Source organism: Nematolebias whitei, chromosome 18, assembly GCF_014905685.2.
Source record: "Nematolebias whitei isolate Nwh7 chromosome 18, NemWhi1, whole genome shotgun sequence".
NCBI classification, from domain to species: Eukaryota; Metazoa; Chordata; class Actinopteri; order Cyprinodontiformes; family Rivulidae; genus Nematolebias; species Nematolebias whitei.
Window position 1 is genome coordinate 34,044,911 of NC_056515.1, and position 17,650 is coordinate 34,062,560.

Below are 17,650 nucleotides of genomic sequence, written 5' to 3' on the forward strand. Positions count from 1 at the left end.
TGTAGTATTTTAAATTCACAGCAGCGAAAGCTATGTAGTCTCTGTAAGTAGGTGTAGGAAAAAAATATCGGTATTAATATCAGTTATCGTCCAAATAAGTTTTAACATATTGGCATATCGGATATCGGCCAAAAATCCAATATCGTGCATCCCTTGCAATAATCACAGGATACTTTCAAAGCTGGCTGCTCTCCGTTGGTAGGGGTTCTACACGGTTATCTGCACAGCATGAATCTGTTATGCTGCTGTAGCTTTTGTGCTGGCAGAGTGATATAATATTGTTACACTTTTTAGCTACTGTCCCTCAGATAAGCAGGGCAAAGACTTGCAACACCAAATATCCTGTTGCTGAATGAAGTTTCACTTTCTGTTTCACTCTTGGCTCTCCCAACAGGTTAAAGTGAAAGTAGAAGAAAGGCTAAATTAAAGATAAATCACATTTATTCAAAATGTAACTGAAAGGCACACAAATGAAGCACTCAAACGTGTACAGGTTTTACTTTTAATGAGAAAATATTCATAATATTTGTAGGAGGAGTATACGGTGAGCCTTACATGTGCTATAAAATACCAAAAGCAGAATGTGATCATACAAGTGGTTAACATAAAAAACGGAGGTTATGCTTTATATAACTGAATTATCACACATGATCGGACAGTGTGAGTCCCACACTGAAGCCGTGGAGTTGAACAAGAAAAGGCTACCAGCATTTAAACTGATAAATAAAATCCTCTACGCACCATAGGCTCAAACATAAGCGTATTATTAATAATGATAATTATTATAAACAACAAAATGCAACAACTCCTCTGTGTGTCTGTGAGAACTTTAAATAAATCGGGGGATTCCTGGGTCTGTAATTTACAATACGCTGCAGCAGCTCAGTCCAAAAACAGCCACAAACATCTGTTTGAATTTAACTTAAAAGATCACAACACTTGAAATCACAATACCTGGGAAACACTTTTTCTCTTTCTTAAAAAAAAACAAAAAAAAAACACAAAAACGATTCAGGTTATTTAAATACTTAAGAATAATAAAAAATATTCTAACACTTGTCTTTTGTTTCGGAGTTTTGAACGCATCAGAGGGTGTTTCACTGGTGCTTACTGGCACTTCGTCTTCTTCAGGGAGCTCATTACAAGACAGTCGAGTCAAATAATGTGTCAGCAATAACTAAGTAAAATAGTAAATACAGTCAAAGGTTAGCATGTGTGTCTTTTTTAATTATTATATATTTTTTTGCAAGCTTGCCTCAGTGTGCATCACTAAGGTCGGCCCCTCGCTGAAGGACACTTGTGCAGGACACACAGACGTGATCAAAACTGACCTTTGGTTTGACGATTTTCTTTTTCAAACATTCTAACAGAGACAAAAAAAAATTCACAGGCTTTGATGCACGGCCCATTAAAGAATTATATGAAACATTTTGCCACCGTCTACCTCCAAAGCCGTCTCAACTTTACTACTTTTATTCTCAGCTAAAGCCCGGGCCACATGCATTACTCATATTGACATTTTACACAGTATTAGTATTGCCAAGGGTTTCAAAATATTCACAAACGCATACTGCATGACAATAATATCATTGACAATCAAATTAAAACGCCACTTCTCTAGAGGGCTAATTTACATGAAAGCAGCCGAACTATTAGGTCCACATGTGAGAAGTGAGGAAAATATGGGTTTATCACAACAGACATTGTCATTGCGATATTCGATAATATCGTGCAGCTCAAGCATGAAAACGTCTTTATTCTCGTTTGATTATCACACTCAGGCCCATGTCGAAGAATAGCGTGTAAAGGCTGTATAGAAAACGAATAATCACATCATTCATTACAATGCATGTTATAAAAAAAAAAAAAAAAGTCCACTTTGTCCTCGAAACAAGCAGAACTCTGTTGCTGCAGCCTCTTCGTGTCACTTCCTGCTGTCGTGCGCTTGTTTCAGGTGAGTGCAAACCCACGCACACAATCGCTACTTAAATAAAAGCTTAGGCGGACTGTTTTTCCTTAGGGATGCACTATATTATTGGCATGGTATTGGTATCGATCAATATTAGTGATAAAGTTAAATATCGGACATCGTCCATTTCATCAAAATAATTCACTGATTTTTAATTTTTTTTTAAATACATTATATATTTATATAATGTTACATAATTTTCAGCCCCCTTTTTGGCATCTGCATTTGGTAGCAGGCCAAACTGACAAAGACCATGCAGAATAACTGTTCTCTCTTGTAAATGAGTCATCAAGGCTCAGTGGGTTTAATTCCACAGCAGAGAAAGCTACTGTATGTAGTAAGTAAGGTAAGTAGGTCCAGGAAGAAAAAAATTGGTATTGATATCAGTTATCGGCCAAATAAGTTATCATATCGGCCAAAAATCCAATATCGTGCATCCCAATTTTCCCTCTCTTGCTCTAAATAACATTTAGTTTTTGGTACAACCATTTTTTAAAAAATACAAAATGTTTTTGTATTTTTTTTTTCCTCAAACAAATAGCATACATCGAACACTACCTCATTAATACATGATAACTGCGTACACCAAGAAGAGCTTCATGAACAAATCAAGTTAAAAGAAGTGATTTTAAGAGAATAACCCTCATGACGCAGCCCTTTTTTTTATAAACACGCTAAATTTCTGTCCACCTCAAATATTTCTGTTCTTCAAGGATAAATCAATAGTGATTATAGACAAACCCATCTAACGGGGTTGCTTTTATTCTCTAAGCTCTATTGAAATTGCAGCAATACAACAGAAGTGAATAAAATGCATCATATACTCAGAGTCTTAAAGTTTGTTGAGCAGATTTACTTACCAGCATTCAAAAACATCCAAGCTGTTAATCTGACAGTTTTGATTGAACACGTGCTTTAAGAATGCCTGCAGAGTGCTGTGTTGTCGCTCTGCAGGCTGCACGTGATGAAACACATTCTAAGAGGTTTGCTCAGTGGTGTCCTTTGGTTCAGTTCCTCAAAAACACTGCAGTCCGTCCTCATGCAGCATCACTAAAGGTCAAAAAAATTCCTACATTAGTGTGCTTTCTCTTGGCCTCTATACTTTTACAACTTGCAGTCACACACGTGCAACTTCTTTTTAAATGTTTTGAACACGTTACCAAAAGCGCTCATCAGTAATTGTCGGGAACCCGTAGCTCAAAGTTCAATAATAAAAACTGAAAATAGTTGAAAAAAAAATCATTTGAATTGGTTTACATCCGTCTATTGTTTCAACCTCTTGCTTTAAATTGTTCTAAAATGTCTCTTGCATCACTGACTTGCTTTTCAAAACTCCTTAATCCTTCAGCAATCTCCCACAGACTGAGACACTTACTGTTACACCTTCAGCCCTTCGCTCCGAAAACCATCAAATCTGATGAATTTCATCGACATGATCACTGTTAGTAAAATAAATACTGGTTAAATCATTCTCCCACTTTCCCTTCAATCTCCTAGTCCTCTTATTCCAGCTTCCATCTCTGGATGAATTTGTTCACTCCTCCTCCTCTTCTTCTTCTTCTTCATCCTCTCCCTCCTCATTAGCGTAGATACCGGCCTCCCATTTCAGCGCCATGTTGCTTTTTCTCCTGGTCATCCGAGTGGCCTCCAGAACCTAAAATATAAAACGAGCCGTAAGCTTCAAGCCCATTCAGAGCAACATCGTGAGCATAAAACACATGCTTTTCCAACCCTGAGGAAAGAAAGAGCAACACGGTCATGAAAAATCTGCACAAAGTCTGACATGCAATGTGGCGTCAAACACTGAGAGCGTCTGGTTAAACCGTCCTCCTGGCTTAAAATGACACCCGTCCACATAAACTACCAAAATGAAGCCCACCTGCAGAGTTCAACAACAAAATAACTTGTTTTGCTCAAGTTAAGGAAATGCGTCATGCTCCAGACTTTAGATTTCCAATCACAGTCCCTCTTACACATTCATGCCAACATTAACACAAACACACGGTGGGTCCGACAATTATTGTACTCTTAGGTGGTACGCAAACAGCAGCGTTACTCACAAGCACATGCAGAACTACCACAACAAAACAGAACAAGGCAGTGGGACAACAAACAGACCTGGGATCAGGACGAGATCCATTTTTTGTTTCTTTGATAGGAAGTTGCTTTAGAACCAGATTCTACTTCTAAAGAGATCTGGTCTTTTTTTTTTTTTTTTTAAACAGAAAGTGTTTAAATAAGATTTGAATTCAGAGCATCCTTTCTTGCTATCTGGTATCTAAAACATCTGAACAGCACAATAAAAAAGGAAGAATTGAAAGTTTATGTTAATGCTGTAGGGATGCACGATATTATCGGCATATCGGTATCGGCTGATATTAGCGATAAAGTGAAATATCGGACATTGGCCATTCCATCACCGCTATAAAAGGGGTTGTTTTTATATATATTAAAGGCACTGGTTTTGTAGGACAACCCAGTGACAAGGATGCCTGCAGCTCCAGTACACGTGCGCCGTTGAGTTTAGATTTGTGAAAATTTACAAATTTGCACTGTTCGAGTGTTGTCATTGTATTAGAGGGAGTAAATGTCATGAATAAATTTGACATTAAACATAATAAAGTTGAAGTGTTGCATCATTTTCACGCCCCTTTTTGGCATCTGCATTTGGTAGCAGGCCAACTTGACAAAGACCATGCAGAATAATGTATTTTAATTCCACAACAGAGAAAGCTACGTAGTCTCTGTAAGTAGGTCTAGGAAGAAAAAAAAAGTTGGTACTGGTATCGGTTATCGGCCAAATACGTTTTAACATATCGGCATATCGGCCAAAAATCCAATATTGTACATTCCTAATATGCTGTAACCATCAACATATAACTAGACACAGGACTGAAAGCCAGAAGTTGAAGCCGCAAAGAATAAGCGCCCCCTAGTGTGTGGATGTACTACATTTTTTTTAAAAGCCCCACCCCTCCTTCTGTACAAATCAGACATTTTCTTGACAAATAAACAAATAAAAAAATAAGCTTCAGATCAATTTTTCAGGGGCTGATTTTTGTTTCTTACCTCGCTCCTGTTTGTTATACGTATACTTTAAAATATGTTTAGTTTCAGTTAGTTATTTGAGATTAACCACACTAATAGTCTGTTAGCGAGGTGGAAGGTGTGTAGGCGGAACGTTTGTATCAATGGTACAGCCTCTGGCTTCAAATAAACATGGCTTCCCCCTAAAAAAGCAGACATCTTGGCTTCAGTAGAAGTCAATCGAGCTAATTCATCCATTTTTTTTTCATGTTTGTCTGTGATGGTCCAAATATGAACATGGGTGTGTTCCAAATGCAAAGAATGCTCTCCGTATTGTCCGACCCAGGTTTGTCAGTATAAAAGTTGAAGGAGTGACGGGTTTCGGGGTGAATCGGGTACCTCAGTGGTTACCTCGTTAGCCAGCAGCAAATGGGCATACTGACCCATTAGCAAGGAGAGAAGCAACAGTACACCAAGTCAGCACATGTGATGTCATCATCAATAAACAATGAAAACAGATGCAAACAACAATCTGGCCGCAGAGATTTAAAAACAGTTGGAGCAAAAATCAATTTAAAAATAGTAAACGCTTAAAAATGTACTATTTTGAAATGTATAAAATACCTATTGAAATGTAATTTTGCTAATACATATTTGTAATAATCAAAGCTTGATTTACCAAGTTTCACCTAAAACCCTGAACAGAACAGAAAGCGTCAGCTTGTGTTACTTTCGCTTCAGTTTCCTGCCTTGGTGAGGGAGTTTCCCTCTGGTGTGGCCGTGGTAGCTCATACCAACAGCATGAAGGCATTCAACTGTTCTCACATCAACCGCCACCAAACTCAAACACTCATGTGATGTCTGAAAAACCCTTTCAGTTTCTTACACTGTCCTGACCGAGGTTGTTCCTGGAAATGTCTACACGTTTCTGACAAACACAAGAAATGGAAAGTATTCTTTAAAAATCTAGATTTTCAGAGTGAAACATGTTTTTTTTTTTGTTGGTGAAAATAAGAACATATCTTCCTTTTGTCATTTATTTTGTTTATTTAAGACTTACACTGTTGTCTTCCATTTTCTCCTTCCTCTTCATCTTGTGTGTTTCGTAGTCTTCCAGAAGGGTCTGCATAAAGTTTTTAGGTCTTGATCCTCCAGAGTCCTCACTGCCGGCATCAGACAGGGCACCTTCAGAGGGCGAGGGGGAGACGGGTGGAGCGGGGCAAACTTTCTCAATCTTTCCTGAAAAAAACAAAATAAATTAAAGACATGCTTATTGCACATGACTGGGTGTTAGATGGCTCTTAGCTACTTCCACTAGGCCTGTCGCGATAAACAAATCAATTAATCGCATGATCAATTAAAATGAGGTTGATAATTTTCATTTATCGGCTTTATTGTTTCTTCGTGTCTCTCTTTCTACTGAAGACACTGGATGACAAAAGGCTCAACTCAACTCCAACGCAATTTTTGTGGTCGCTAAGGATGATTACTTGCGGTAGCCATCTTAAAAAGGGTTGACTCAAAAGTTATTAATGTACCTCCATTAAAACTAGTTCAGTGATTCCAATATATTTTGCTGATGTTACAGGCAAATGGAGACATTATTATTACTGCCACTCTTATTTAAGCTGTTTATTGTGAAGAACTGCAGGATGAGCTCACCTGGTGCTGTCCGTGCAGTCAGTGTGAGTTTAGTCGGCAGGCTGTTGCTTTTCATCTTATCTGCCGGGGAGATGGTGGTCTGCCTCGGTCCTCGTCTCACAGGTCCCTGATTGTTGATGGACGTAGTGCTGGGTCGGACGACAACGGCAGGCTGTGCCTCCCTCTGCTTCTTCAGCTCCTCCTCCCTCTGCTGAGCCGCTCGGATCTCCTCTTCTATCATGGACAACGTTTTCTGCTTTTTGGAGCGCAAGCGGAACGGGCCGCTGGCTGCCTCCACCTCGGGGCCGCGAGTCGTCGCTGCCGTGCTCCGCAGTTCCGCCGCCTCGGAGTATTTACTGAAGTAGCTGAATTCGGATTTCTCTGGGCTCGGAGGAGATGGGGGACGGTACACCGGAGTTGGCCTTGGGACGGGAACCACTGTGGCAGGAGCTGGAGCTGCAGCTGGCGCCGAAGAGGCCAGCGCTCTGGTGTAAGAAGACTGGATTTTGATCCTCGGGCCTCCATTTCTAGGTCTCTGCGGGGGTGAAACTGGCTGAGATGGTGGAGGAGACGGCGCCTGGAGCTGTGAAAGTTGAGCTGAACTGGAGACCTGCTCGAACTGCTGTGATCCTGAAGGACTCTCTGGAAAAATTGCTCTTTGCAGTGGCTGCGTGTCAGGTTGTGGAGAGGTGTTGGACGGTGAAGGACTGGAGGACGCTGGAGACTGGAAACTTGGAGCTCCACTGGAGGATACAGGCGAGGAGGAAACTGGCACTGGGCTACTGGTGGAGACAGAAGATGGCGACACAGGGGCACTCAGCTGAGTGGAGTCTAAGTCCCTTCCATTCTGAGCTGCGAGGGCGCTCTGGATAGCGTTTTGGACGAGCATTCCTGCGTGGTACTCCAGCTCCTCCTCTGTTGGGCTGCCGTTGGTCTGCCCGTTCACTGGAGTTGTGGGCTGGGGGGTTGGTGGAGACACCGGGGTAAGCGGCAATGGAGTTGGGGGTAGAGAAGCACCGCTGTCTGAAATGTTATCCAAACTAAACAGAGTAGTGTCCTGAGAGCGGACCGATAACTCATCTAAACCCGAGTCAGACTCCTCCGGTTGAAAAGACGGATAAAATCGACCTTTTCCTTCCTCATCTTCTCGCAGGATTGTCATTACTGCTCGAGCGCAAGTAAATTCCCCTGCAAGACCTACATCTGACCAAGTCACATGCGTCTCTCCCGTCTCTGCAACCAGGTCGCAGCTCCCTGGGCTGCTCTTCGTTGTGGGCTTTGAGAAGGGTTTGGCCGAGTACAACTGAGGAGTCACATCCTTCTTTGGAGCATCTGCTTGCAGGAACTGCTTCCTGGCAGACGAGAAGTCGATCTGCTCCTCCACGATGTCCTCCTTCCTGGGCATGTCTGGATCAAAGGACACTAATGTGGGAGGACCTGACACCTGGGGCTGCAAGGGTTAGAAGGAGTGAGAGGACAATCCATCACTTTTAGAAACAATATGCACATCAGACGTTTATTTTTAGTGATGAATTGTACTGTCTTCAAACTCGCCTTAAAAACTTGTCTGAGTGCATAATAGAAAAAAAAAGAATCTATTCCCTTCCATTATTGTGTTACCTGCAGTGGTGGGATGTAACGAAGTACAAGTACTTAATTAAATTACTTAAGTACATTTTTCATGTATCTGTACTTTACATAAGTAGAGCTAAGTGTGAGTACTTTCGACTTTTACTCCACTACATTTACATTAAGCATCTGTACTTTCTACTACGCTACATTTCTATAATGCGTTGTGTTGCAAGTTACATTCACGTTGTGTTGTTTATTTTTTTGTGTGCGTTGTTTGTTAGTTTGAAAATAACCAATGGTGAGAGGAGAGTTGGTTCAATGAATCACTGCAAAGTGGGCAGGTAACGTTAGACCCGCCTTCAAGAAGAGCTGGGCCAATGATGTATATTCTACGTCAATGAGCTGGATTCACCCACAGCACCGCTAACACACCCAAATTCCACCACAGAGAGTCAGCCAGAAGATACACACCACCCATGGCCTTATTGAAAGATTATTGAAAGACAATTGAAAGACTATTGAAAGACTATTGAAACACTGTTCAGGACAGATTCTCTCTCCTGAGCCAGACTGGACTCAAAATACATTGAAAACCAACTTCTTCTGAACTTGAACAAGAAATTCTTGCTGCAATATTAAAATGTGTCAGTTCATGGGATGTTAGGAGACGAGAGATGTCTCCAAATGGCTCGACACTCGGGTCCAAGTTTTGAAAATGGTGGCAGGAAGTTAAAATATTGTTCACTATTGACCCATTACAACTAGAGTTGATGACAAACTGGAGTTGAAATGATCTGATATTCCTTTGTTAGTTGTGTCTAATGCTCCTTTTTCAGGCAGACAACTTTTACTTCAATGTGTTTACTGCAGTTAAAATGACACATTGGTTTTGCTTTGTGTTAAATAAAAACTTTCAAAGGTATAATCATTCCTCTTTCTTATTTTGATTAATGGCATTTAACTCTGCAGGTCATCCCTGAAATTCTGATGCAGAGAATCACAAGTCCAAGTGTGAACTGTGTCACAGAGTAAACACAATAAAAACGTATTATCTGCAGCGTTGTTCATTAAAATGGCTCAACACTATTAACGTATTACAGAAAATATACATACAGTACACATAATGATATTGTAGACCATTGCATACATTCAGCAAGTACTTTTACATTTAATTCTTTAAGTATTTTTTAAAAGCAAGTACTTACTTACTTTTATTTAAGTAAAAACATTAATGTGGTACTTTTACTTTTAGGAGAGAACATTTTTGTCTGTTTATTTGCACTTTTACTTAAGTACAGTGTTTGAGTACTTTCTCCACCACTGGTTACCTGTGTGAACACATAAGGGTGATTTTGTTTCTGCTGTTTCCTCTCCTGGTATTTCTTGAGAGACTCGAGCTGCTCTCTGTCCAGCTGTTCTTCCAAAGGGACCTTAAAATCATAAAAAAAAAAATAAACAACCAATCAACCAACCTGTCATAAGATCGTTAGCGTTTAAAGAAAAACCAAAGAAGGGTAGTTTCTACCTCTTGAGGAGGGTTCCACCAGCGCTGAGCGATCCCGGGGTTCTTCTTTACCGCCTGGTCTTTGATGAGCTCCTGACGCTCACGCTCCAACTCCTGAACCTGGGGAGAAAGTAGTGATCCAATTAAATATCATGATAATTGACAGTTAAAAAAGAAGAAACCTTTATGCCCAGTTTGTGAGATGACTCCGAGACCTAATCCTGACAGTAAAATCAGAATTAGAATAAACTTTATTAATGCTGCACAGTGATACAACAAGATCATGTACATGTACGTACAGTCGTCCGAAAGATGGGCGGAGTGCACGAAGCTGCTACTATGAAAGCGCGGCCCTCATTATTCTTATTCAGAATAATATTTTTGCTTAGATGAGAAAAGGGAAGAAAACAAGAGGAGAGACAGTATAAAAAAAGATCTCTCACACCATGTCCTAGACAGGGCACGATTTGAGGCATCACAAAACCTACCACAGGAAAGCAACATAAATAGACGTTATACATATAGGCCAGTGAAGACGTAGATTTTTTAAGGGAAAAATAATAATAATAAAAAAAATGCCTGACTGTATCAGATATAGTAGTCCCTTGTTTATCGCAGGGGATCCATGACCTGAAGACCCACGACAAGTGAAAAACCACAAAGTAGGACAAATAGTAAGTAGTAGTTTATTTTAGTATATTATATGTATATATGTATATATGTATATATATCTATATATCTATATATCTATATATATATATATAAAGGCATTTTAAACCCTTCTCACACTCTTGCAATATTCTAAACAATGTTTCTAAACCCTAAACGCTCTAAAATAACACGTAATGTCATGATTTCAGCTCCCTGCCTCTGCTGCTCTCAGCCACCTGCAAGTGCTCTTGGCCACGCCCACTTCTACGCTCTAAACGGAGAGCAGCTGATTGCTGCAGCAGGAAGTTTATCCTGCAGTATGGGTTGCACAAAGTTGCAGCAGGTGCTAAATAATTTAAAATAGTTCACTGTAAATAAAAATGCCATGCCGATCGTGCGGCTCATCCATCAATCAGCCAATTGTGTCACGTCCATTCTTATTTTGAAAAACTGCGATAGAGCGAGGGACTACTGTACATCTGATGAATGAGTAAAAATCTATTCACCTCCTCTGAGGGTCGTCTTCTCGTCACCCTGACCTGCTGCTCCTCTCCAGGGGTGAAGAGTTTAGCAGGGCGCCTCTCCTCGTGAAACGCTCGCAGCTCAAACTTGGCCGCGCCGCTACCCGACTCGTCTCTCTGCACGTGTCCGTTGGCTCTCACAGCAGACTCCTCCCGGTGGACGAACGCGCTCGGTCTCTGTTCGTCTATGATGACTGATTGATGATTGGCAGGAGAGGAGGATGACACGCAGACAGAAGAAGCGGCTCCGTTGAAGCTGAGCGGTTCAATGTGCTCCAACGTGAAAGGGTTTCCATTCGTGGGCGTCTCTGAGGCTGCGTCTAACACCTGGTCCAGGTAGCGGATCTCCTGTGAACACAGAATGGTTTTGAAATGCTGGAGCACTTAATACATAGATTTAGTGTAAAACATGGTTTGGATGAAGAATGTAAACATTATTTTAATAGAAGACATAAACTGAGGACAAAAACACCTAAATTTTAATGTATTAAATCTTAAAATTTGTCTTTAAATTATAAAATATTAATTAATTCTTCTCATTGCTCTTTCTGAATTGACTCGATTTAGTGATAAAAATATACTCACTAAAGATTCTTTGTGTGCAAATCAAACAATTTACTAAATTGATCAGCTGCTGAAACAAAATGATAAATTTGGGAGAAGTTGTTACGCAAAAGAAAAAAAACAGATAAAAGCAATCCCACCATTGATAACTTGGATTAAAGTGAGAAATGCTGCTTTTTGTGTTGGCCTCTTTTGACATAAAATATTTGAGCTCATGCATACCTGCACCTCACTGTCAGGAGTCTGTACTGGGTTACTGGGGCTGCTGAGGCAGCCATGTTGGATCTGCTGGCTCTGCAGCTCCATGTCTGCAGGCGTGCCAGAGAAAACGCTGACCGATTCCTGGAAACTGACACTTTTCAGGGCTCGCTCTTTTGGTAGAGCGTCACTGACATCATCGGCTGCTCGCCACGGTTTCTGTGTCACAACAAACAAACAAGCACATGTTTCAGAGATGGACAGGCTCAAAGTCAAAACATAAACTTTAACAAATAGACTGACTTTAAACTGCTTTTACTAAACACGTTAGGAAAACACAACTCATGCAAAAACAAATGTTTCAGTCTGCTCTGCAGCAACATTGTTTAGTAATTTCTCTGTAATAAAATGAGGCTTTGACTCATTTTCACCACTAGGGGGAGCCAAATTGCAGCTCCTTCAACACAGACCTTGAGGTAAACTCATCATTTTAGTAGATGCATTATTGGGTACACAGTACATATTGCATACTATATTATACTGGATTATATGCAGTTGTATTGTTGCAGAATAAACTTTATTTTTAAGTTCAGCTATATGTTTAATACAAACTGCAAATCGGGTCCATGTTGAAGCCTAAAAACTCTGAATTTGCTGTGTATGTCTAGAAACTGACAGGCTTTCTAAAAACTGCAGTAATATTTTTTTTGTACATGTCTTAATAATGATGGGAACTGGAGAGCGAAACATCTAAGGTTCTGCATATTTCAAGAAGTGTAAAATCTTTGGTGTTCTTGTAGTTTTTTTTTTTTTTGTGATTCCCATTTAAACGAGTTATTCCGCAAGTTCAGTAGGAGCAAATAACTCAAATGCAAAATCTTTGTCCGCCCTCATTTGAATTTTTCTAGACTGAAAACAAATTTCTAGCTGGCGTGACCGCTGATTTCTTTTATTTAATATATTTATAATAAAACTTTAACCCATTGCCTTTATCTCAACAGTTATTAATACACCTTATCACTTGCAGCTATTTATCCAGGAACAAATTCATGCATTTCATCACGTAGGAATCAAACCTGTGGCTCAGTGATTCAGTAAACCGCCCATTCCACACATTCCAGATATGCTGTTAGAAAGCAGCTACCTTAACACTCCTGTCTTTATGATCCGTTGCTTTGTCTGTATGTAGATTATTAGCAAACACTATTGTACCCATTACCCCTCTTCTGCAAGGATGCGTTTGATTCAATGACCTCTATTGTTCTAACCAAGTGTGTGCACAGAAATCGAACGAGGATCACTTTAGTAAACTGATTTGAATAAAACCACACTAGCAGAAGAAATGTTTGTCTTTATGTGCCTCTTACAATAAACTATCAATATGAAGAATAAATCCAAGTAATTTTTCTTATTTAGCTCTTCCTCTTTTCTTTAAATCCTCTCATTCAGATTTTTTTTTTTAAACATATTTTCCTCCCCCTCTCCTTTCCCAGATTGTTCAGAGCCAGAGGCAGTGGTCAGAGGAGTCACATGAAGGATTAAAATAGTTAAAAACTCCTTCTGGTCTGTCTCACAAAGAAGTAACAATTTCCTCTACACTTTGCCGTCCACTCTTTCCTCCTCTGAGAAAAAAGTATGTTCACAGGATATTTTGTTGACTCATTTGGTTAAGTCGCATAACTATTTTACTTAATACTGTCTCTGGATAGACTATGAATAAAAAGACGTTGTAGACAAATGTGCATTTTTTTTCTTATTGGTTTCTCTGCTTTAATTGCTTCACAAACTGTCTAAACATCTGTGGTTTGTTTAAGTAATCATAAAAAGTTTCTTTGCTCTATTAACACAAGAGGACGTGCATTTTTCAAATAAAAGATTAAAGAGCGTTTCTACAGCAAAACCTTGAAAACTTCCATTAGTTACTGCGTTACAGAACTCTCTTTTATTCCCAGTTTCAAATCTCTGAGCTGGAGGCAAATAAAACAGTTTTTATGCTTTTTTTGTGCAAAATACACCCAACTGAAATGAACTCTTACGACAAACAGCAGCGATGTCCCTTCTTACCGTCGGCTGCTCATAATGTTCTTTTGTCCAATGTACAATTTGCAAAGGGATGGATCTGCCTCAACAACAAATCTTTCCCATCCGCCTGAATCTGCCTCTCTGTACAGTCATAACCAAACCATTAAATATCCTATATGATCTCAGTGGTTCCCGATCGTGGTCCTTGAGGAACACCATCTGCATGATTCCCTGCTTTGCCACATCTGATTTAAATGAATGGGTGTGTAGAATGTGATGACGTAATTAAATCACTGTTTCAGGCGTGCTGGAGCAGGAAAACAATTGCAGGATAATGTTCCTCAAGGGCCAGTATTGGGACCACTGCGGTTCATATGAAGAACCGCTAACACACTGATCTTTGGACCTGTTATATTTTTGTTGAGAAATTTGTGAATTGCTCCTTTTTTGCATTGAAGTAGATTTCAATGTATTTATTTTTTTCAGATTCTTTCCATATGTTTTAACTGCCGTTAGTTGTCAAGGCTAAGTGGTTACTCCTGAGTCCTCTCAGGGAAAAGAAGGTGGCAGCAAAGTTAAGGATGTCATCCCGCCCCCATGCATTGTGTGGTAAAGCATGCCCAGAAGGCGCTGTCTTGGCTGACCAAGTTTCAGGCGACCCCTCCTGCATTGAGGAACAACAGATTTTAATATCCATTGTGTTCATGAACCTGCTCATGTTTGGACAATAACAAATCTGTTACTGACTACCTGCTAATAGAGTCATTGATGATGAGGCTGAGATTCACCAATTCTGATATGGTTGAGGAATTTTTTTTAACTGATTACTATAGAATATATTTAATTGTTTCCCCCTAAAAAAAAATGTTGTGCACAGTGGTTTAGTGGCCTGCACTTATATCACCATAAAAAAGCCACTAGATTGAATCTGACATTTATTCTCACCAAAAACATCCATGTTAGCTAGAATATGATACAGCCCTGCCTCCCAAACTGATCAAAACATAACAGACACTGAAAAATGGTCATTAATGTAAACCATGTCAGTATTTTTAATTGTGGGTTAACTGGGATAGTCTTGGGTAAAGTACAGATCTACACAATAGGTTTCATAATTTTTCAAGAATTGTTCATTTTTGGAACCAAAAGGAAATATATCAAACTGGATGTTGTATACTGTTAAACTCCTCCTCTCTTTTACTTTCATTTTATTGTAGTTTTATAAAGTTCCCTCTAAACGAGGAAACATGAAGATCTCCATCATTGCAACAAAAAATCGTCCGACTATACATGCCCCAGATGATAACTGTGAAAACATTTTCAGAGACGGACTTGAATAATTTCTCTTAAAATTTTTGTCACGGTAGCAAAAGGTTTCTCATGTCTGAATTAGGAATATATTCATTAATTTGCTTCTTAAAAGCACTTCAACTTGTTGGAATCATAAGGAAAAGAGGGACTGCTGCATATTACAGCCAGCATATGGCAAAAGGCTGGATGCACCATGAACTGGTCACCAATGGATGTCATTATTAGTTCAATCTCATAGTGATGCATGATATTGGATATTTGGTCAATAACCGATACCGATATTCCCCCCCCAGACCACAGAGACTACATAGCTTTCTCTGCTGTTGAATTAAAATACTACATTATTCTGCATGGTCTTTGTCAGTTTGGCCTGTTACCAAATGCAGATGCCAAAAAGGGGGCTGAAAATAATGTAACACTTCAACTTGGATTATGTTTAAAGTCAAATTTATTCATATTTACTCTCTCTAACACAATAACACTCGAACAGCGCAAATTTGTAAATGTTCACAAATCTAAACTCAACGGCGGATGTGACGTCATAACGTTGTGCTGTGTGGTCATACAAAAACAGTGCCTTTTATATATATATATATATATATATATATATATAAACAGCACCTTTTATATTGGTGATTTATATTTTGATGGAATGGCCGATGTCCAATATTTAACTTTATCGCTAATATCGGCTGATACCGATATCATGCCAATAATATCGTGCATCCCTACTATCTCAGCTTGTGTGAGTATATTGTGATATTTTTCAGACCACACATTGGCTTTTGACAATTAAGCAGCAGACTTTTCCCCAAAGTTGAAATACACAAAAAGTTATATTTGGCCGTGCTCTAAATATAATAGTCCAACACAAACAGAATCCATTGGCTCCTGCCATAATAAGTGCTATGTATAATTTTCCTTCCCCTAAAACTTGAGTTTCTTTGTTTTTCTTCTCGCTGTCCTGTCTTCTGCCTGTCAACAAGTCAAATGATTTTGACCTCAATTAGGGGCCCAGCCCCCTAAATGAGAGGCAGCGTAACACAGGGTCGTGCGTTGGAGGGATTGAACCCCTGTCATAGCTGCTTGCAGTTTTAATTTGGTGACCATGTGAGAACCAGGTGCCACTTCTATTTTCTCCACCCAAACACAGATTAGGTACTGTCTCTTTTTAGTTGAGCCATTGCATTTTCTGCACATGCATGTTGGTCACATGCAAGAATGTGTGCTTGTGTTAGGGAGTATGTGTATGTGTGTCCAGCGGACAGTACAGAGGGGGAGGATATCCTGTTACTGCCTCAGGAAAACAGAGCTACAGTACAGGAATGTCTCATAATGCAACACACACACTTCAGAGCGTGTATGGCTTTTGCAGCAGTGTGTTCAAGCCAAAGTGTGTTGTTTTTGAGTACAGCTACAGCAGGTGTGTATTCATGAATATGCTCTTGACTCTCACTGAGGTGAACAGACATTCCAGGCATAGCTCGCTGTCCTCAAGGCTCAGACTCTTGTACTGGTGACGAGGGACACGGTTAACCATTTTTGTTCAACTAAAGCAGCGCAAGAGTAAATGGAAGTGTTAAAAAGAAATTGAGTGACTGCAAGTAAAAGTAAAACTCACCCCCAAACATTCTTCTAGAGGCCCTGGTTATTTGGGAGGGGTGATAGTTGGTGTTAAAACGGGTGGGACTGAGCGAATTCTGTGGAAAGTCATATCAAGAACGGAACCCAGAGAGCAGATATGACAGAGTTCTGAATGTTCTTCTCCTTCCTCGCCTGTCTCCATCTATCACATCTGGTACTGCTTAAGCTCGAAACATTACGTACAAAAAAAATAAAATAATACAAACACACAGACACATAAACACAATGTCCAAACATCCACACTGGAGACGCAGCATGGGTTTGTGTGCTGGACGATTCCCAACACTGTGAGAATACATCCATATCCACCCTGACTGGAGATAAAACTGCATTTATTTGTCAGTTTTTGACTTTAACATAAATTTGCATCTTCATGCAGACTTATAAACACAACAAGCACCACTGTAACCCTGTACAGTTTGTGGTACTGGCTCTGGTTCTTAGATAAATACGATACTGTATAGTAACTGAATCCATGTCCAGGTTTAGCCTGGTGTTCTCATTTTCAAACTGCCTGGATTTTAAACCCAAGACAAATACTGATGTATTACCTGTGGGTATTTATGATTTCCGTTATTCCCTCCCCTCAAGACACCACCGTAAATCTTTAGACTGGACGTACGCTTCCCCCTTTCCCCCACTTTTACAGTATTCTAGTTCACATCAGGCTTCTTTGGGTGAGGCTCCGTGGAGTTTAGCTCACACAATATGTTGAGTAACTGTTTTAGAGAGAAAGGAATCAAACAAACTTGCCTTGTTTCAAGCAAGTCCCATGGGGAATTCTGTCCTAACATTAAAAACACTCACCTGCTGTTCCTACAAAAACCAGACGAGTCGTTCACTTCAGTGATAACTGTAGATTCATGCTGTAGTCCGTTTGTAGTTTTACAGTATTTTATATAATTCCTATGTCTCGCTTTCGGTTCAGTTTCATCCCCTTCCAGTCCAGCCCTCCCCTGTCCTATAGTCCGGTCAAAAAGGAGTGCCGGACTTTTCCCTGGTCAAGCCTTTTCCTCTCCTTCTCCT

At 39.9% G+C, this 17,650-nt stretch overlaps 1 protein-coding gene across 1 annotated transcript; it reads right to left on the reverse strand.

Annotated features, from left to right (window-relative positions):
- Nucleotides 1-2,420: 2,420 nt before the first annotated feature.
- On the reverse strand, nucleotides 2,421-16,520 carry LOC119424571 (A-kinase anchor protein 2). Its single transcript, XM_037692060.1, has 9 exons — nucleotides 16,437-16,520; nucleotides 11,672-11,866; nucleotides 10,871-11,233; nucleotides 9,735-9,833; nucleotides 9,538-9,639; nucleotides 6,659-8,087; nucleotides 6,057-6,235; nucleotides 5,396-5,434; nucleotides 2,421-3,623 (listed from the first exon to the last, which is right to left on the reverse strand). The coding sequence occupies exons 1-9, from the start codon at nucleotides 16,518-16,520 to the stop codon at nucleotides 3,504-3,506; spliced, it is 2,610 nt and encodes an 869-aa protein (XP_037547988.1). The 3' UTR covers nucleotides 2,421-3,503.
- Between the last annotated feature and the right edge of the window lie 1,130 nt (nucleotides 16,521-17,650).

Excerpts from the sequence above, each read along its gene's own strand:
- LOC119424571 (XM_037692060.1), bottom strand. The coding sequence starts at position 16,520 with ATGGTTAACCGTGTCCCTCGTCACCAGTACAAGAGTCTGAGCCTTGAG. Across the intron at positions 9,834-10,870 it reads GAAGACGACCCTCAGAGGAG|GTTCAGGAGTTGGAGCGTGA; the intron begins GTGAATAGATTT and ends CTTTCTCCCCAG. Across the intron at positions 9,640-9,734 it reads GGTGGAACCCTCCTCAAGAG|GTCCCTTTGGAAGAACAGCT; the intron begins GTAGAAACTACC and ends TATGATTTTAAG.